Source organism: Pseudonaja textilis, chromosome 15, assembly GCF_049901715.1.
Source record: "Pseudonaja textilis isolate UNSWEBS1 chromosome 15, rPseTex1.2, whole genome shotgun sequence".
Classification (NCBI taxonomy): Eukaryota; Metazoa; Chordata; class Lepidosauria; order Squamata; family Elapidae; genus Pseudonaja; species Pseudonaja textilis.
This window is the reverse complement of record NC_142004.1, coordinates 3,062,409-3,083,327: the sequence shown is the minus strand read 5'-3', so window position 1 is coordinate 3,083,327 and position 20,919 is coordinate 3,062,409. Positions and strand designations below refer to the sequence as shown.

At 47.7% G+C, this 20,919-nt stretch overlaps 1 protein-coding gene across 1 annotated transcript in view; it reads right to left on the bottom strand.

Moving 5' to 3' along the window:
• The window catches only part of CABP7 (calcium binding protein 7), a 33,471-nt gene extending 24,340 nt beyond the window's left edge, over positions 1-9,131 (bottom strand). Inside the window, exon 1 of the mRNA XM_087913600.1 lies at positions 8,925-9,131. Coding sequence (XP_087769726.1) covers positions 8,925-9,036 — 112 coding nt within the window. The 5' untranslated portion in view covers positions 9,037-9,131. The remainder of the gene's footprint in view (positions 1-8,924) is intronic.
• Between the last annotated feature and the right edge of the window lie 11,788 nt (positions 9,132-20,919).

Genomic DNA, 20,919 nt, shown 5'->3' with positions numbered 1-20,919 from the left:
TGCTCTCAGTGTACTTATGTATACTGAGAGCATTTGCACCAAGACAAATTCCTTGTGTGTCCAATCACCCTTGGCCAATAAAGAATTCTATTCTATTCTATTCTATTCTATTCTATTCTATTCTATTCTATTCTATTCTATTCTATTCCATTCTATCCTATTCTATTATTATTCTACTATTCTATTCTATTATGATTTTACTATTCTACCATGATAAGCCTGGTTTATGTACATATGCCCTCAGTGTACTTATGTAGACTGATGATCTTACGCACCAAGACAAATTCCTTGTGTGTCCAATCACACTTGGCCAATAAAGCATTCATTCACTCACTCACTCGCTCACTCACTCACTCACCCACTCACTCGTTCTCCAAAGCACCAGAAGGCAGGACAACAAGCAATGGGTAGAAACTAATCAAGAAGAGAAGCAATCTAGAACGAAGGAGAAATTTCCTTTCGGCTCAGAATCCATGCTCAGCCTCGTATTATTCCTACCTGTGAAGAGGCCACGAGCCACAACTGCATGTGAAATAACAATTAAGAGAGCAAAGGTTGGATTATCTAATTCCAACCTTCTTCACCGTTTGAGTTTGTTCTTCTTCGGCTCAAAAGCAACCTTGGCTTAATTTTTGCGTAACACTCCAGCTGCAATTGTTGTATTTTCTTCTCCTGGCTAGTCAATTAACACATCCTTTTGTTTTGTGTTTTTTTCCCCCCTCCCCTGGCTGTGTGCAATATAATAGTACCTACTCCTGAGGAGCTGCCTTCTCTCTCTCCAAGCCCGCAACCCACGTTTAAAACCTAGCAAGGGTTTTTGCACATTAGCAGACGTGGCTGCCAAGGCTTTCAATCAAGTTAAACATGCTGCCCTTTGCCAATGCGGTCTGAAATTCGAAATGGATATGTTAATGTACTTTCTTGTTTGCACTAGGTTGCTCCAGCTGTTCTATCTGGGGGAACAGTCGGTTTTAAAAAGTAGTCTCACCATTCCTAAATCAACATGGCTTGGCTACATGGGGTTTGGGGCATTGCACCCTCCTCACGGTTGAAAATGTTCAATCGATGCTCTCCATCCTCACAGGCCACATGGTTCTCTTAGAAGCCGGCTTGCTAAAACCACAAATTTGTTTGTTCTCCCCCCACCAAAAAATATTTTCCCCTTACAATGCTGAACCATTGTCACAGCTTTTTTTCAAACCCCATTTGAAAAGCCTAGGCATGTCAGAATTCCCTCCGGCTACACTTGAATTTCGCCATTCTTTTTCTTTCTTTCTTTCTTTCTTTCTTTTCTTTTCTTTATTTCTCGTTCCAAAATATCCAGCAGCTGAAATCTCAAACAGCGCTATTTGTCCTGAGTCTTAAGGAAAACAGAAAACTGCAGCGGGGGGGTGTATTTCTGAAAAGATTTGCCACAAAAGGAGGAGGAGGAGGAGAAGGAGGAGGAGGAGGAGGAAGGAGGAGAAAGGAAGAAGAAGAAAAAGGAGGAGGAGGAGGAGGAGGAGGAGGAGGAGGAGGAGGAGGAGGAGGAGGAGGAGGAGGAGGAGGAGGAGGAGGAGGAAGGAAGAAGAAAAAGGAGGAGGAGGAGGAAGGAGGAGAAAGGAAGAAGAAGAAAAGGAGGAGGAGGAGGAGGAGGAAGGAGGAGAAAGGAAGAAGAAAAAGGAGGAGGAGGAGGAGGAGGAAGGAGGAAGGAAGGAAGGAGGAAGAAGAAGACGAAGAAGGAGGAGAGGGAGGAGGAGGAAGGAGGAAGGAGGAGAAAGGAAGAAGAAAAAGGAGGAGGAGGAGGAGGAGGAAGGAGGAAGGAAGGAAGGAGGAAGAAGAAGACGAAGAAGGAGGAGAGGGAGGAGGAGGAAGGAGGAAGGAGGAGAAAGGAAGAAGAAAAAGGAGGAGGAGGAGGAGGAGGAGGAGGAAGGAGGAGAAAGGAAGAAGAAGAAAAAGGAGGAGGAGGAGGAGGAGGAAGGAGGAGAAAGGAAGAAGAAAAAGGAGGAGGAGGAGGAGGAAGGAGGAAGGAAGGAAGGAGGAAGAAGAAGACAAAGAAGGAGGAGGCGGAGGAGGAGGAAGGAGGAAGGAGGAAGGAAGGAAGGAAGGAAGAAGTATGCGTGCATGGATTGTCACATTTCAATCAGGCAGCTGTGATTGGGAAAAAAACAAAGAAAGCAACACCTTTCTTGTTGTAAGATGGCACGGTTAACTACAGCAGGGGCCGGGAAATTTATTTGGGAGGGGGATCTAACTTGCTTGCTATGCTACCTGAGCCACGGCAGGCAAATCAGAGCATTTTTTTAATGAGACTGAAGAAAGGTTACATAATCAAGGAACGGCGATGCTTTCTGAAGCTGTCTGAAGCCTCCAGGGACCCCTTCCGTGTCCTTAACTTGCAAATAAAAATATAAATAGGGAAAGGCTTGAAATGTTGGAATCCTGGAAGGATGTCAGATCGACTCCTCCTCCTCCTCTGTTCTGTGCGTGGTTTGACCGATAGGCCTCGACTTGCAACCGTGATGGAGCCAGTGGTGGTATGCTACCGGTTTGGCCTGGTTTGGCCGATCCATCTATTCTATTCTATTCTATTCTATTCTATTCTATTCTATTCTATTCTATTCTATTCTACTCTACTCTACTCTACTCTACTCTACTCTACTCTACTCTATTCTTATTGTACCCTATGGCTATTATTAAGTGTTGAACCTTACGATTCTTGACTCTTGATGAATGTATCTTTTCTTTGATGTACACCGAGAGCATTTGCACCAGAGACAAACTCCAATCACACTTGGCCAATAAAGAATTCTATTCTATTCTATTCTATTCTATTCTATTCTATTCTATTCTATCCTATCCTATCCTATCCTATCCTATTCTATTCTACTCCATACCAGTCCATTTTTCTATTGCAGACTCAATTTGCAATTAATCAGTGGAACAACTTGCCTTCAGAAGTTGTGGCTGCTTCAAAACTGGAGATTTAAAAGAAGAGATTGGACAACCATTGGTCTGCAGTGGTGCAGGGTCTCCTGCCTGAGCAGGGGATGGACTAGAAGACCTCCAGGCTCCCTTCCTAATCTGTTACTCTGGTTTCAATCCAAGCTGAGCAGCCCTCAATGCAAGGTTCCAAAGAAGCCAGAAAAATGGTGGGACCGAGTCTTTTTCAAGAAAGGAAAAACAATTCGGAACTGAGTGAGCTGCTTCTCCAAGCCAACCCGGTTTAGCTGGCTGATGTTATTATTTTTTTTTTCTTTTTTCTTTGAGAGCAAATCCCCAGTTCCATTTCCAAGCAGTTCTCATCCAAACATTTCCCTTTATTTCATTTGCCTGGGAAGTTGCCGTATGAAATAACTGGCACTTGAGGGCAAGCAAGCAAGCAGACAAAAAATTCCCAGTGTCATAAGAAGATGATTTTCATTACAAAGCTAGCACAGGGCTGTAAACAGAATTCAAAGTATATTTTAGATGGGAGCAGCAATTTTTTTTTTTTTACCCCCTGAAGCTGCACTGTTGATTTAAGTTAATTTTTATTTAAAAATGGGGTGGGAAGCAGCCTTTTTTAAAAGCTGGCCTTTCTTTTGTCTTTTTTTAAAAAAATAGATCTATTTTCTCACCATGTGCATTTATACATCCAAATTAGACTGTGTTGTTTCTCTGTGTCATATAATATATGTGGCTATGTGCGTAATCTTTCATTTATTTATTAATACTTTTGTCATGTTTATGTAGTGTATGTTAGAGGTGAACATTTGAGAGCTTTGAGACAAAATTTCATTTTAATGTATGCCAATTAAGCGTACATTTAAAGCGACAAAGTTATTCTAAGTCTAGTTTTGGACTTCACTCTGACCGCACTTTAAGAATAGAATAGAATAACAACAGAGTTGGAAGGGACCTTGGAGGTCATCTAGTCCAACCCCGATCGAGAAGGAGAATCTATTTCAAATATCAGCCTCTACCTAGGATTGATTCACAGCCTCCTGGTTGTGAGGCGAGAGCTCCACTTCTAGGCCACTGTATGGACTTCGTACTTCGGTTGAATTTTTACAGTTCATTTGGCACTTTAGTTGTTGGCAGCCATTCAAAGGAGAGAAAGGTGGGTGCTTATCTCGAGGAACTGTTTGGGATGAACATAATTCACAGCATCGAAACAAAACAAGAGCTGTTTGGACTAAGCATGTGCTTAATTATGGTCTTGGAAGCCTTGGTCAGAACACCAAATTTTCTAAGTAAAGTTAGAAGCATAAATTTAAAAAAAAAAATTGGTCAGTTTTTGCAAAGTGGCTAGGTCTCTGCCAATCTCTGCTTGGAAGGGACCCGAGTTAACTTCGATCTTCAGGATATCTCTGAAAATTCATCCCTTCCCGTGTTCCTGGACGGCGGTGCTTCTCTCGAACCTTTCAAAGGAGGCACCTGAGGACACGGGGGGGGACGCAACTCCAGGGGCATCTGAGGGCACGATGGAACTGAGAGTGGAGGACACCAATCTCCCATCCTTGGCGGGGTGGGGGTTGGAGTAGATGACCTACAAGGTCCCTCACAACTTTCTTATTCTATATTCTTCTGCTCTGCCAGTCTGGGCTAGTGGTTAAGGCTCTAGATTCAACGCCAGGAGGCCATGAATTTTGTGTTTTACGCTACAGAAGGTTGGGCTGGGTGATTTTGGACCAAGTACTTCTCCTCGCTCACAGACGAACAACCAACCGGCTCTGAAATACGTTGCCGAGAAATTGGCAAGGACGTAGCATTGATTTGGTCAAGCTTATCCACAGATAAGATGGGTTGTTGTTGTTGTTTTTTCTGAGGATCAGGAGTTAAATCAGCATTTATTATCTTTTGAGGCCCAGGAAAAACACGGACACCACCACTTCTACTCAGCCTCTGCACTTCTGCATCAAAAGCAACCCCGCTTCCGCAGTCCCACCACGGGCCACCTTATGGGCCCCTTCAGGGTGCAGACGGTCTAGCCAAAACAACTCTATGTCTCTGCCAAGCTTGACATCCAAAAAATGGCGCAATACCCGAATAAATATCTAGAAGGAGCCCAAAGGGACTGTAAGACCATCACCCTGGGAAAACTGTGTCCAGTTTTGGTCACCGTGATGCAAGAAAGATGTTGAGAGTCTGGAAAGAGTGCAGAGAAAGAGCAGCAAAGATGATTAAGGGATTGGAGGCTAAAACATAGGAAGAAGGGTTGCAGGAATTTGGGTAGGTCTAGTCTAATGAAAAGAAGGACTAGGGGAGACACGAGAGCAGTCTTCCAATCTCTCAGGGGCTGCCCCAAAGAAGAGGGAGTCAAGCTACTCTCCAAAGCACCAGAGAAGGCAGGACAAGAAGCAATGGATGGAAACTAACCAAGGAGAGAAGCAACCTAGAACTAAGGATAAATTTTCTGATAGTCAGAACAATTAACCAGTGGAACAACTTGCCTCTAGAAGTTGTGGCTATTCCATCACTGGAGGCTCCAGTATGGCATAGGGTCCCTCGCTTGAAGAGGGGGTTGGACTAGAAGACCTTTAAGGTCCTTTCCAACTCCGTTATTCTGAATCCTTGGAGAATCCTGGATTTTGACCCAGCTGCCAAGGAATACTTGTGGGTGGTGGAAGAATACCGTTAGCAAGAGCTTTTTTAAATAATACTAATAATAATACACCAGTGGATTTCAGACAAAACCAAAACCAAATTAGGTTGGTGGGTGATTTCTCTCCCGCCACCCTAATGGTTGGTGGGTAATTTCTCTTCACTCCTAATGAAAAGAAGGTTACAGCAGGGGAAACAATCCCGAGTTTGGGAGGTTGAAGAGAGAGAAATATATGCAAGGAAGCTCAGGGCCCTAAAAGCATTTTCTGCCCCTCGGAAATAAGGCTTTTGAATTTGGGGGATGGGTGGGTGAAGTAAGGTCGGGAGGTTCCAAGCCTGCTGCACCCATGGAGGCCCCTTTGGCGGTACGAGTCAATTTCCCTTAGCCATCTTAGAATCCTGGGGCTGGAAGGGGTCTTGGAGATCATCTAGTCCAACCCGCCCTGCTCAAGCAGCAGACCTTATAACCGGGGTGCGGGACGGGGGATGACGACAAATGGCTCTCTCCAGATCTTTTGTGAAAAATGATCCGATCCAATCCAGGAGGCAAGCCGTTTCCCGTTGATTCATTGAGATTCCCCCGATCCAGTTTCTTCTGGCCACGGGAGAAGAGATCCGGTCCAGCCAAGCCCCACGAAATCAAATCTCCAGCTATTTACAGAATCTATCCGGTTGATTTTGGAGGGCCCCAGAGAGGAAAAACATTTTCCCTGAAGTTTAACCCCTCCCCCCAATTTTAATGTGTTCGTTTGTTTACCATCCGAGAGTTTAGACCCAGGAGTCAGCAACCGGAGGCTCTGGAGCCGCATGGGGCTCTCTTCCAATCCCTCTGCTTGCGGCGCCCTGCCTACTCAAAACATGCACTGCCACTGTCAATGTGCAATGCGATTTATTGAGCTTTTCGAACCCCACACCACCCCCTGGTAGGCTAAATCCAAGGAAAGGAAAGTCTCAGAAGAAAACAGAACCTTTAATTCAAGGATAGATGCTGGTTTCTGCGGCGGCTCTGGAAATAAGTCAGGCATGGGAAGGATTTTTGTGGCTCCCGGTGTCCCCTTTTCTGTGGGACACGGGTCCAAATGGCTCTTTGGAGTGTTTTAAGGTTGCCGTTTAGGCACACCCGGGCAGCTTGTGAACTGGAGAGAAAACGACTGTTTGAATACAGCTGAAGACAAGAGAGAGAGAGAGAGAGAGAGAAGAGAGAGAGAGGTGGGAAGTTGCGGGGGGCGGGATAGACCAGGGAGAGCTGTTTATGTGGTTCTTTTTGGTGGGGGAGGAAGCTGCCCGTTTTCTGCAGAAGCGAGCGTTTCTTTGCGCCCTCAGACCCGGGCCGCACCCGGGTGGGAAGGTAAGATTCCCCACGCAACGGGCTGAGCCCGGTGTCCAGTCAGTGGCAAACCGTGAAGCCGACACGGGAACTCCCGTGATTTTCTCTTCGGTCACGCCGAAGATCCGAGAGACAGAGAGAGAGAGAGAGAGACCCACGGCAAGCTTCCACGCAGGACGCGAACCCACGGGCTCGGTTCGAAAAGGCGGCCTGCGGGCCTTCTTTCGCTTTCGAGGCGGAACCTGTTGAGTCCCCAGTGGGTTGGGCCCCAGTGTTTCTCATTCCCTTCCTCCCCTTCCCTTCTCCCTCCCAAACAAGGCGGCTGCCAATCTCATCGGTTCTAAAATATAAAATATACCCATTCCTGCGTGACTTTGGCCAACGATCGATCTATTTGGGGTTGGTGGCGGGGAGAGAGAAGGTTGGCGGGGGGAGGAAAGAGAGAGGCAGTCGAGGCGGTGAAAGAGAGATTGACAGCTCAACAGCCCCCCTTCCTTCCCCCCTCCGCAATTCCGCGTGGACCCCTCTGGAAAAGCCCAATCCAAGAGACGCCATCGGGAAAATCTGCCGCGGTGGGCGAGGAGGAGGAGGGGAGAAGGTACCCACTCCTGGCTACCTAATATGAACGCCTCCCCCTGCCTCAAATTCCTTCCGAGGGAGAGGCAGGATTCCCCACACCCCACACCCCCGTCGCTCGCTCACTCACTCACCCACCTACCCACATCCTATAACCTAGGAGCCAGGCTGGTGTGTTTTTCTGTTGGCGCACGGATGCGGCCGCGGGAGGCTGGAGGAGGCGGCGGGGGGGGGGGCTCCTCGCCACGCGTGGAATGAGGGAGCGCTGGGAGTTTCTTTTTCCTCTGGTGGGGGTGGTGGAAAAGGGGGCGCGTGAGTTCGAATCGGGGCTGGGAGGAAGAGAAGAAGGAAGGGGGGGTAGAAGAGAGAGAGGGGAGAAGGAGTGACGGGGGGACGTTGGGAGCCTGCCTTTCCAAGTTGCAAGTCCGGTGGAAGCGCCGCAGAGGGTGTTTATATCACAGGGTGACAACCCCCCCCCACTCTCGCTTTCCAGAGCGGCCTGGAAGGAGACTGCCGCCCCCGCCGCTACCTGTTCCGCGCGCAGCCCGCAGGAAAATGCCTTTTGTGGTGCAAAAACAGCGGAGGGGAGAGAGAGTTGGTGGGGGGGGAGAGAGGGGGGGGGCTCGGGAAACTCCCCTCCCTCTCTGCCGACGCTCCCCCTCCCTCCCCCACGCGGGAACGATTCCTGCTGGGCTCACTTTAAGCCCAGCACGTCTCCAGCCGGTCTGTCGCCCTCCCTCCAAGACAGCAAACACACACACACACACGCACGCACGCTGCTGCGGTGCTTTTCAGCCAGATTTCCACGCGTCTCTCCCCCTCCCTCCCTCCCTCCCCTCCCCCCTGCACCCTTCAATCTCTGGTCCCAAGTTCTCCCCGCGAGACGAATGGTTCCCCCGCGGGGAGGGGGGGAGTACGCTTTGAAGCCGATCCCAGCCCGGCTTCTGTCTCTTTGGGGGGTTCCTGGCCGCCTCGCCTCTCCCTCGCCTTCCCTTCCTTCCTCCGAACAACCCTGCGAGGTAGACCAGATCAACACACACACACACACACACACACACCTACACACCTCTAGAGTGCCTTACCCGCCCCTTTCGCCCCCTCCTCTCCGCGCCCCCCCTTCCTGGGCGACCTCTCTCTTTCCTCTTCTACCGCGGCATCCAAAACACCCCTGCGCACGTCAGAACACCTCGCCACTTATTTTTTGGGGGGGGGCGGGGGTTGTTTACCAGCTTCACTTTCCCAGGATTGGGCGGGTGGTTGGTTGGTTGGTTGGGAATGTCCCCCCCTCCTGCACCAACCCCGCGCCCCTTCCCCGAAGCCGCTGCCCCCTCCCCTCTTCCCCGGGGTTCAGGTAAACAGGCACGTTCCACGCGCGCACCCCGTTTTTTCTCCCCTCCCTCGGGGTTGCTCTTTCCAGCCCACTTCCACGCAGCCTTCCCCCCCAATTTCTCGGTACCTTCCAATTCGTCTTCGGGGATATCCACCGGGTTGGGATCCGCTGCCAAAATGTTGGGAATGGTATAAATTCCCCGATACATCAAAGCGGCCGTCACGGGATGGAACGGCATCTTGGCTGTTTGCAGAAGCCGAAACTTTAATCCCAAATGTCATAAAGAGGCGAGTTGGATGCCACGCGGGAAGCAGGCGCGCGCGAGGGGCGATCGGTGGGGTGCGAGGAGGGGGAGGTAAGTGGGTTTCCTTCTTCCCACTCCCCCCTTTCCTTCCCCTAAATATTGCTTTTCGCCCACCTCCGGGGCTGGAAGCTCCTTCAGCGGTGGATCCGACCGCTTGCCCGCCACGCACCGGCGGGTCCTAAGTGGAACTCGCGTGGAGAGCGGCGCCGAAGAGACATGGGAGGCGAAGCCCCCGGGTGGAAGGAGCGGCGGTCGAGGAGAAGCTCATTCCCTTCGCCCGGGAGGTGGACGGCTTGTCTCGACCTCCCTTTGGGTCGGTGCCGCAAAGCCCGAGACAAAGCCGGTTCTAGCTCCGGCGTGGAGATCTACCTCCGACTCCGCCAGCCCGGAGTCCAATTCCCGGAGATGACAACTCGAGGAGAAGAAACTCAGCGCCTGCCCGGTCCGGTCCCTCGTGGGCGGGGAGGTGCGGGGGTGGAGTGGGGGCTCCTCGAGCTTCAGCCCCCGCCAGTCCGCCGCAAGCAGCCTTCTGGGCCGGCCTCGGTTCTCCGCAACCTCACCCACCCCCCGCAAAAAAATCCCCCTCCTTAAAGGAGCGCAAGGAGCAGCAGGTAAACAGGTATGCAGGCAGGCGACGGGTGAGGGATGTGGGGGACGCCAAGGGTCCAGGCCGCTCCAGACGAAGTTTCTCCAGCCGCCAGACCCAAACAGAACCGATTCCTTTCCGGGTCTCCTGCCGGTTTCCTCGGCTTCTCTTTTCCTCGTCGGCTTCTTTGCTCCGGTTGACTCACGACAGTTCCACGCGCGCCTTCCGCTGTCTGTGTGGCAAAAGCATCTACAGTAAACCTTTTTGTGCAGGTGGTGGTGGTCGGGGGGAAAGATATCGCCTGCCAGAGGAAGGAGGCGCGCCGGCTGCCACCCCACCTTCTCCAATCTCCTCCCCTCCCCCCAAGGAAGGCCGACTTTCAATTACTCCATTCCCTGAAGAATTGCAGATTCTCCGATGGAAGTCTTACCCCTCTCGCCCTCCGGACTTTCAGTCCTGGGGGGGAGAGGGTGTCCTTCTCTCTCTTCCTCTTCTCCCCCCGTTATGCAGTGCGGGTTGGACAGGTGGCGAGCGATCTCTGCTGTTGGCGGGCAGCCTTGGAAGCAGCTTCCCTGCACCTGGATGATTTCCCCCACTCCCCCCATAGGATGCCCCGCTGGGCCAGCAAAGGAAATGGTTAAGCTCGGCTTCGGCCCGGTTTTCACTCATCCCTGGATGTGCGCCCTGGGCCAGTTCTGACTCACTCGGTGCGATGGGACAGCAATGTCTTCCCAAGGAGAAGAGACCCTGGGCACCGGTGGTTCGAGGTGGAAGGACGTGTCCTGGCATTTATTTAAGGGAGTAGGGGCTAAAACGTGGCAATTGTTCGTGGCGTTTCTCCTCTACCCATTGCCGGTGTCATCAGCAGGGAGGGAGGAAGGAAGGAAGGAATGAGAGGGAGATGGAGAGAGAGAGAGAGAGAGAGAAAGGCCAAAGAAAGGGGAGGGAGAAAGAGAGAGAGAGAGAGAAAAGAAGAAAGGAAGGGGAGACTGGGAAAGAGAAAAGTGGATGGATGGATGGATAGATGGATGGAGAAGCGAAGAAGGAAGGAGAGGGAGGTGAAGAGAGGTAGAAAGGAGAAAGAAAGAGAAAGAGGGAGGGAGAAAGGAAGAAAGGAAGGGGAGCTCAATTGTGATGGCAAGTCGAGGGCTCTCTGTACCTTTTCTTTTAACAAGTCTCTTTAACTTCTCCCCTCTTCACCCCTCCTGCCTTTAAACCATTGGCCAAAATGTTTCCTCTGGTCAAGTCAACGCACACACAACGCACAACGCAAGTCAATGCCATTTACTAAACCTGTAGGGAGATTGGTCAAGATTGAAGGGTTGGAAGGGAACCCAGAGGTCATCGGTCCTATCTTTGCCAGTGCTGGAGTCCATGGGGCAGAGAGCAAACGTAATTGAACACTTGTGTTCGCACACAACCCCTCCCCCCAAAAAAACCCAACCGGATTTCAGTTCCCAGATTCAGCACCTTGGACAGAGGCAGCCCAACCTTGGGAATTTTGAGCAGTCATTTCCTTGCAGAATCAAATAAATTGATCTCAGGCAGCAAGGACGTTTTGCTTTTCGACATATATTTGTGTGTACAATTTCATAGCAAATTGTAGGTATTATATAAATTCCTTCATCCTCATGTTTAATCTACATCTTTCTTATTTTCAAAAGCCCATAAATCATCGTGTCATTTTTTTCCCCCTTCTTTCAGCAAAAATTTAATAAAAGGTCTCAAGTCTTTCAAAACATTTTTTCGTTGTTATTATATTTTGTTTCCCCTTGACCAAACAGGTCAGCCTCAGCATTTCTGAAAAAGCCCATTCCTCCACTCTGGAGATAACAGTATTTTTTTATATATATATATATGTATAATCACATCTTGCTGCAATTGCCATCTAGAAAAATCAGTCTACCATCACAGTTTGTTTTCGGTGCCCAAAAGTCACGATAAAAAGAATTCTGCTTTCTTCTTTAATCTTCAAAATCTTTCACATCGTTGCATGAACTGGTATCAAAAACTTGCTCAGCAGTCCCACCACGCATCATAAAACATCTCATGTTCTTCATATTTTTTAACCCTGGTTTGAAACGTTCATTTGGGTTGGTTTCTCCGGTGTCATGGGCCAACAAGACATCCTTTTGCAGAAAAAAAAAAGATCTCATAAATTATGACACAGTGTAAATGGAATACCAGGGAGCCACATTCTCTCTCTCAAGCGCCCATCTCTGTATTAATCAAATTTTCTGCATTTATGTAATACACCCCAGGCCACCAACAGACTATGTGATGACCCAAAGGGGCGTGGCACAAAGGCAACACAGTCAAATAATCAAGAAGAGTCCCTTTATTATCTCCAACTTTGCCCGCAATGTCCAGGTTACCTTCGGCTGGAGAAAAAAAACTCTCCCAAGAACAGCCTTTAAGTGGAGGAAATTCAGTCTGAAAACAAAGTATATACAAACCGTAAATAAAAATCCACACTGCAGCAATTAACTGGACAGGGCAGGAGAAGGAATTGCAGGCTTGAAAGCTCAGCAAAACACACACAGTTGGGAAGAAGCCAGGAACCCAGGTAAACCTTGATACCAGATAATCCACGATTTGCTCCCAACAACTTTGCTGTGTGCGGCTTGCCTTTTTAAACACTGTGTTCCCAGCTGCAGCTAATGAAGGAGATCAGGGCCCTTTCCTCCCCCGTAAGGCATGCAGCTCATATTGCTCCCTTCTCCATTCCTCCCTGCGTGCCCTAGGATGAAGAGTGGGGTGGGCCTGGATCTTCCTCTGAATTCCCTCTCCCTTGTTCTACCTAACCCCTGCTCTGCCTAGCTGGACTTTTGCCCTTCCCCGGTTTCTTCCACAGCCAACAGAGACACACTCCCACTCCCTGTCAGCTGCTCGGCCTCCCGCTCCGAATCAGAGTCCGACAGGGGCATGGCAACTTAGGCTGGAAATGCACAACCCACTAATGAGCAGAAGTTGACATGAACCATCTAAGTTCGGCACAAGATGTCAAATGTGAGTCCTTTCCATGATCCAGTTAAGCGGGCTTTTGCACCGCTTGGTCAGGCACTGAAGGTTTGCAAAAAAAAAAATGCCTGTAGGATTACGTTAACAGGCAGCCACTGAGCTGGTGTGACTCAGCGCTGCCCATCTTACATTTTTCAGGATGGCATTTTTAAAAACCGACACAGTTTTGAAGCTGAAGATCTCTCTCTTTCTCTCTCTCTCTCTCTCTGAATGCAAGGAAGCCCAGACGCGATCCAATTAAAAACCAGCAGCGAATCAAGAGAATTTGAGGGTTCTTTTGAACCTGTGAGAATTAAGACTCTTGGTAGCCCTCAGCCTACGCTCACAATCGGCCCCCTCATTTCTGTTGCTAAATGAGATGGTTGTTTAAGTGAGCTTTTGCCTCCATTTTCCCGCCTTTCCTGCTGCCATTGTTAAGGAAATCACTGCAGTTGTTCTGAAGGAGCTGCTGATCCAGTTCTACAGAGGAATGATTGAGTCCGTCACCTGCACCTCTAGAACGGTCTGGTTTGGTTCTGCAACCTAACAGGACGGACACAGACTCCAGAGAGGAATTAGGACTGCAGAAAAAAAAAATTGCTACCAACCTGCCTTCAATCTAGGACCTGTCTACTGCAGGGCTCTGAAAATATCTACAGACCCCTCACATCCTGGACATAAACTCTCAAAACGTCGCTATAGAGCACTGCACACCAGAACAACTAGACAGAAGGCAGTTTTTCCCCGAACGCCATCACTTTGCTAAACAAGTAATTCCCTCAACACTCTCCAACTATTGACAAAGTCTGCACTACTATTAATATTAATTCTCCCATCCTTCTTATCGTCCATCCCCTCCTACTTGTGATTGTATGACTGTATATATCCTTACGATTTTTTTTTTACTGTTTTGTAGCATGATTTGATTGCTTATTGGACCCTAGGACTATCATTAAGTGTTGTACATGATGATTCTTGACTCTTGACGGATGTATCTTTTCTTTTATGTATACTGAGAGCATCTGCACCAAATGCAAAGACAAATTCCTTGTGTGCCCAATCACACTTGGCCAATAAAGCATTCAATTCAATTCAATTCTACTCTACTCTATTCTATTCTTATTGTACCCTATAACTATTATTAAGTGTTGAACCTTACGATTCTTGACTCTTGATGAATGTATCTTTTCTTTTATGTACACTGAGAGGATTTGCACCAAAGACAAATTCCTTGTGTGTCCAATCACACTTGGCCAATAAAGAATTCTATTCTATTCTATTCTATTCTATTCTATTCTATTCTATTCTATTCTATTCTATTCTATTCGGAACCCGATGGCAAGAGTTGTAGAGCGTATATCAAAGGCGGCTTGGATGGAATCGCAATGCCACCTAACTTTCAAGAGGCTGAAGGGACGCAATCCACTTTGCCACTCCATATCCTAGCAACTCTGTTCACACATTTTGCTAAGCTCAGAATGTGTGTGTGTATTGTGTGTGTGTGTGTGTGTGTGTGTGTGTGTGTGTTTTGCGGCATATGTTGCTGGGCAAACTCCCTTATTTTTTTTCAGCTTGTGGCTCCGGCATTGTAAAAAGCCAGAAAATGGGTCATTTGAGTAATTCAAAAGAGAATTGGATGAGTCTCTCTATACAATCACTTACAATGACTGAAAATGACACCTAGATGTGAGGAAGTGTGGGGGGGAAACCCATCCAATTTCATTTTTTTTAGAATCTATCAGATTTGCACTGTCTGCCCAAAGTCTATCAGTTGCTTTAACCCACCTTTTCCCCAACAATTGACAAGTTTGCTCTTTTCAGGAGTCCGGTTTTGGCTGAAGATGCTCCCGACAAAACAATGCTTTGGGATTTTACCGAGCTTAACAGGATAACAGTTGGAAGGGACCACGGAGGTCTTCTAGTCCCACCCCCTGCTCCAGCAGGAGATCCTATATCATTATGGACAAATGGCTGTCCAATCTCCTCTTAAAACCTTCCAGTGATGGAGCCCCCACAGCGTCTGGTGGCAAGTCGTTCCATTGATTAATTGTTCTCACTGTTAGGAAATTCCTCCTTAGTTCTAGGTTGCTTCTCTCCTTGATTAGTTTTCCATCCGTGGCCTCTTGTCCTGCCTTCAGGGGCTTTGGAGAATGGCTTGACTCCCTCTTCTTTGGGGCAGCCCCTGAGATATTGGAAGCCTGCTATCACATCATCCCCTAATCCTAGTCTTTCCATCAAACTAGACAATACCCAATTCCTGCAACCCTTCTTCATATGTTTTAGCCCCCAGTTCTGTAATCATCTGTGTTGCTCTTCTCTGCACTCTTTCTGGAGCCTCAGCGTCTTTTTTTTATATATATATATCGTGGCCATAAAGGGGCTGCCATAAATCAACTTATTCGCCAAAGCACCAGAAGGCAGGACAAGAAGCAACGGATGGAAACTCATCAAGGAGAGAAGCAACTTATGACTAAAGAGAAACTTCCTAAGAGTGGGGACAATTAACCCGTGGAACAACCTGCCTCCAGAAGTTGTGGGTGCCCCATCACTGGAGGTTTTGAGGAAGAGACTGGATCACTATTTGTCTGAAATAGTATAAGGCGTCCTGCTTGAGTAGGGGGTCGGACTAGAAGACCTCCAAGGTCCCTTCCAGCTGTGTTCAGATTGGCTGATTAATTCTGCAGTTGGGAACCCCCAGCTGAACTGAAAAGACAGAGCTCCAGATTTTGCCTTTCCAAATTCGACAAGCAGGTTAATCAATTTCTTGCATATCCCTCTGTAAGGTGAGGGGCCCACCGATAAAAGGCCGGCTTTGAATGCCCGTTGGCAACGCGCACGCTACAGGTTGTGTATGAAACACTGTGAACCAGCAAATAGCCACATGTCTTGGCAACAATGGCTATGTCCTTGCAATGGCCCCCACAGCTGCCTCACTGTTATTTCCCTCCCTTATTATTTTCCTCCGTTGCCTTCGTTTTTCTCCCTTAGCGAGACGTGATCCATTTTCTGCCTTATTTAACACTCTGCAAACACAACTGATCATCAGCCAGGGTTGGCAGGAGGGATCGGGCGCCGAGCACAGATGTTCCGTCTGCTCACGTGGTCGCAACCTGACTGTCAGGCCTGCCTTGATTTGGTCCTTTAGGCAAGAAAGACCCTCGACTCCGCTTCTAGCCAAAGGTACCCTTTACTAAAAGCCAAGTGGATGACCATGTAGCCAAGTTAGTTAACACTGGATTCCCCATGGACTTTGCTTGTCAGAAGGTCGTAAAAGGGGATCATGTGATCCCAGGACAACCGTCATAAATACGAGTCAGTTGCCAGGTGTCTGAATTTTGATCACGTGACCACGGGGATGCTAGAATGGTCATTCAGTGTGCCAAATGGTCATAAGTCACTTTTTTCAGTGTCCTGGTAAGTTCAAACGGTCCCTTAATGAACAGTTTTGCAAGTCGAGCGCTTCCTGTATTGGGTCATGGAGGTTAAAAAGGTTCCTACGCAATATATTGCACGAAGACACTCCTTTTATGTGACAGGCTGACAGGCTGAGCTAGCCGATGGCAGATAGATAGATCACCGAATGATTCCGTGAGCAATTCAATCTGCCTGACTGCTTTGCCTGATTTTGGATAAAAGTTCGCAAACCAGAAAACCGGATCTGTTCCACTGCTCTAGCTTGAAATGCTTGGCAGAGTCCTTAGTGATAAGAGAAAAAGATCTAAAAGGATCTGGTTATTTTTAAATCAGACAGGACCTGCCTTTGGGAAAAGAATTTGTTTGTTCTGGGGGGGGGGGAGAGGGGGAAAAGCCCCCTCCAGGTTTCCCCTTGATTGTCTTGCTGGAAATGTGAACCTGGGCTATTAAGTCAGCAAGCAGAACAATCAGCGGAATTTAATTAAAAATAAAGGTCACCCCCAGCCTGGCAGGTGAACCTGGATGCTGATTTTGCAAAAGTTCTGAATTATAATGTGTGTAGAGAGCCGTTCGCGTGATTTTTTCCACCAGCATCTTGGGTCTCTCCTTCCTGGCAGTCCAATGTCAGCTTTGCGAGGCTTCTATAGTCGACAGGCTGAAGGTTGTGTGTGTGTGTGTGTTTTTTTTTAATTTCAGGGGTGGTTTTAGGATCTTCTGAGCCAGAACACAAGGGATTCCAGAATAAATGCCGATGGAGATTCTCAATCATCCAGGTCGTGGCTGTTCCCTAAGGTGCTTTATTCTGAAAACAACTGGACTTCCTTGATTATTTTTTTCCCTTTGAAAACGTTTTCCTGCAGATGTTTCGTTGCCAAACTGGGTTAACATCACCTATGCTAGTAAGGAAGTGGGGTTTGCAGGGAGGAGGAGGAGGAGGAGGAGGGAGGAGGAGGAGGACTGTAGGGTCCTTGGTGCTCTCTGAGTCAGGTGGTTTTCTTGCAGACTGTTCATTACCCAACTAGGTAACATCATCAGTGCTAGAAGGGAGTGAGGCTTGCTCTCTTTTTATGTACCAGCAGTTTGTCCTGTCAGTGTGGGTGGCAGTTTTGTTTTCTTCTGGGTAGTTCCACGGAGAGACCTAATCCCAATTTCAGATGGGAAACTGGGAGCATCCTAGATCTAGTTAAGTCCTAGTTAAGCTGCTATGGAATTCCTGGAACCTTGGCATTCAGACAAATCAGCTGTCAACAGGCACATAGAGATAAACGTTTACACACCATTCTAAATGCAACCATGAACTGCGACAATGAAAACCTAAACAGGAAAATGATCAGAACATCTCCTGGCCAGCAAACAATACCCAGATAAACAAGGATTAACACCAGACCAACTATCAAGCAATAAGTAACACCTCCACCGTCTTCCAGTAACAAACCAGTTACTGTATTAACACTGGTCTTGAAGGTAGAACATTGCTGGTTTGAAGAGCTTTCTTTTAAGGCCAACTTCCCTGGGGTTGGGTTATCAATCGATTGACCAAGCAGCCAAACACTTCCATTCTAATTGCTGTGTGTTTCTCCTAATCTGGTAATTAAACATTAAGTATGAACCGCGCATTAATAAGAGAATACGTAGGACTTGTTGTGTGCTCTTTTTCTCTCCTTGAAGATGCTGAATTTTTTCTATAGATGGCATTTGACCACCAGCGAGATTGGCCAAAATATACCCGAATACGAAACCGCACTGCTGGAAATGTAAGCACAGACGGAACATACCATCATATGTGGTGGCAATGCCCCAAAGTTTAAAAATACTGGGAAAAATTTGAAGAAATGGATAAGAGAAATTACAGGGTGCAATATTGAATTTAAGCCAGAAACTTTCTTATTGGGGATAATCAAAGGAAACCTGAAGAAACATATCCAATATGTCGTTCAACGTATATTAACCGCGGCAAGAATTGCTTATGCCCAAAGCTGGAAATTAGATGACGTACCTTCCGAAAATATGGTAATAAACAAAATACTTGATTGCGCTGAGATGGATAGGCTAACGAGGAAACTTAAAGGTAAAGAGGAGCCTGAGTTTTATGAGGTTTGGGAAATGTTATTCATAGAGAAATAAGGTTTGATATGAAAAAGATTTGTAAATAGAAGTAACGCTTGACACAGAACTGTTAAGATGAAATTTTCACATGTGTTTTGAAAACAAATAATTTTTTTAAAAAAAGAAGAAGAAGAAGGTGCTGAAATTTATATCCATAGAGACAATGAGCTGCTCGGTCTTAAAATGGCAGCTGCGGCCGTTAATAAATAAATCCTTTTTCCATTTCGGGTTGTAATTGTTTTAAGAGGCCGCAGCTCGCGACAATTTTACAGCTCGAACAATCAATACCCGGAGACAGACAGTATCCTAGCACAGGACCCATAGCGTTCTATCATTTTTGCCTAGGTGTAGTACTGGGCGTTATAAAGGTAGAGTACTCCTGCCTGCAGAGGCTCTATTTACCAATTGCTAAAAAGGCACCAGTTGTTCTCAGTTTGGTAGGTGTGCTCGCAGACCTCTTTTCTCTGCCCACGGATGTTCTCCCTGTTTGTAATTCTCCTGCCTTCTCCGTCCCTTTCCCTTCCAGTCTGCGGCTGAATCATATCGCTCCTTTGATCTCCCCCAGGGAGGGCGATATTAAATATTCATGGGGCCAACTTTATGTGGGGAAGTTGCGAAACACGGGATGAATTATGGAAATGTTTCCACCGCCGCCGCCCTCCCATCCTGATCAGGGTTAAGGGATGATTTGACAGATCTCGGTCTCTGGCAAGGGGCCAATGATGGATAGAAGAGAGTATTTGTAGCTTACGGGGTGGACTGTGGGTGTCCGTGGTGGTCTCTGAGGTTGGTGGTTTTCTGGCAGACGTTTCAATACCTAACTGGGTAGCATCATCGGTGCTAGAAGGAAGTGGGGTTTGTGGAGAGGAAGAGTAGGAGGAGGAGGAGGAGGTGGAGGAGGAGGAGGAGGAGGAGGAGGACTGTAGGGTCCTTGGTACTCTCTGAGTTAGGTGGTTTTCTTGCAGACATTTCATTACCCAACTAGATAACATCGTCAGTGCTAGAAGGGAGTAGGATTTTCAGGAAGGAGGAAGAGGAGGAGGAAGTGGGAAAGGACTACAATGACTTTGGGGTCCCTGGTGCTCTCTGAACTTGGTTATTCTCTTGCAGGCATTTCTTGACCCAACTAGGCAACATCATCAGTGTTACAAGGGAGTGGGGTTTGTGGAAAGGAGGAGGAGGAGGAGGAGGAGGAGGAGGAGGAGGAGGAGGAGGAGGAGGAGGAGGAGGAGGAAGAAGAGGAGGAGGAGGGGGCGAGAATCCTTTGGCATTTTTGGTGCTCTCTGAACTTGGTTATTTTCTTGCAGATGTTTCTTGACCCAACTAGCTAACATCACCAGCAACTGAAAGGAACGGGGTTGCTTCTAGCACTGATGATGTTACCTAATTGGGTCGTAGAATGGGGTGCCGGTAGTTTCATTGGCTATATCCCAGAACGCCTTTAACCCGGTTACCGGATTAATCCATGTTCTGGGCTGGGATCTGACATGGAAGCCATAAACTCCTCTCCCCATTAGATTTTGCTAATTCACCAAGGTGGCCCTGGGTGGCTTAGCATTCACCAAGCTTAGCATTTTGGACAAAGGCATCAACTAGGATCATCCACACACAGAACCTGGTCAGCAGTTTGTATAAAAACGAGCCATGAGAAACAAAAGAAGGTCTCCACCCAATTAGCTTTCCTTCAAAGGCCGTTAAAAAGGCCCTCTGGTCTCCTCCATCAGGCTCATTTGCTGCACTTCTGATTTTGTGTGTGTGCGTGTGTCTCTATCTCTGTCTCTCTCTCCCTCTGTGTGTGTGCGTGTGTGAAGCTTTCCCACACCAAAGTATTTGGAGTTCCTGCAAATTCCAAGCTCAACAAATAATTTAAGAGCAGATTAAAAAGGCCCCTCCTGGATGTTTTCCCTCCTTGGAGGAAGGGAAGGAAGGAAGAAGGGAAGGGAAGAGAAGGGAAGGGAAGGGAAGGAAGGGAAGGAAAGGAAAGGAAAGGAAAGGAAAGGAAAGGAAAGGAAAGGAAAGGAAAGGAAAGGAAAGGAAAGGAAAGGAAAGGAAAGGAAGGGAAAGTAAGGGAAGGGAAGGAATGGAAGAAGGGAAGGGAACAAAAGGAAGAAGTGAAGGGAAGGGAAGAAAGGAAAGGAAAGGAAGAAAGGGAAGGGAATGAGAGGAAAGGAAAAAAGAAGTGAAGAGAAGGAAAGGAAAGGAAAGGAAAGGAAAGGAAAGGAAAGGAAAGGAAAGGAAAGGAAGAAGAGGGAAGGGAAGGGAAGGGAAGGGAAGGGAAGGGAAGGAAAGGAGAGGAGAGGAAAGGAAGAAAGGAAGGAAAGGAAGAAGGGAAGGGAAGGAAGGGAAGGGAAGAAAAGGAAAGGGAAGGAAGAAGGGAAGGGAACGAAGGGAAGAAGTGAAGGGAAGGAGAGGAAAGGAAAGGAAAAAAAGAAGGGAAAGGGAAGGAAAGGAAAGGAAGAAGAAATGACTTCCTTTGTCCTGAAACGATTACTCGCTACTCATAGAGAAGAGACCAGGGAACACAAGGGCCATTTTTCTGAACCTGGATGGACTAAAAGTTCAACAGGAATGGAAGAACCAAGAGCCACCAGGCTGAAGACCAACTGGTTTAACTCAGGACATTGAGTCACTTGCCCATGAGTTACCACTGGCTTATGAATTCAGCCTAGAGACCCAGTAGGGGAAAACGTGAAAGAGGTTGCTAGTTAAAA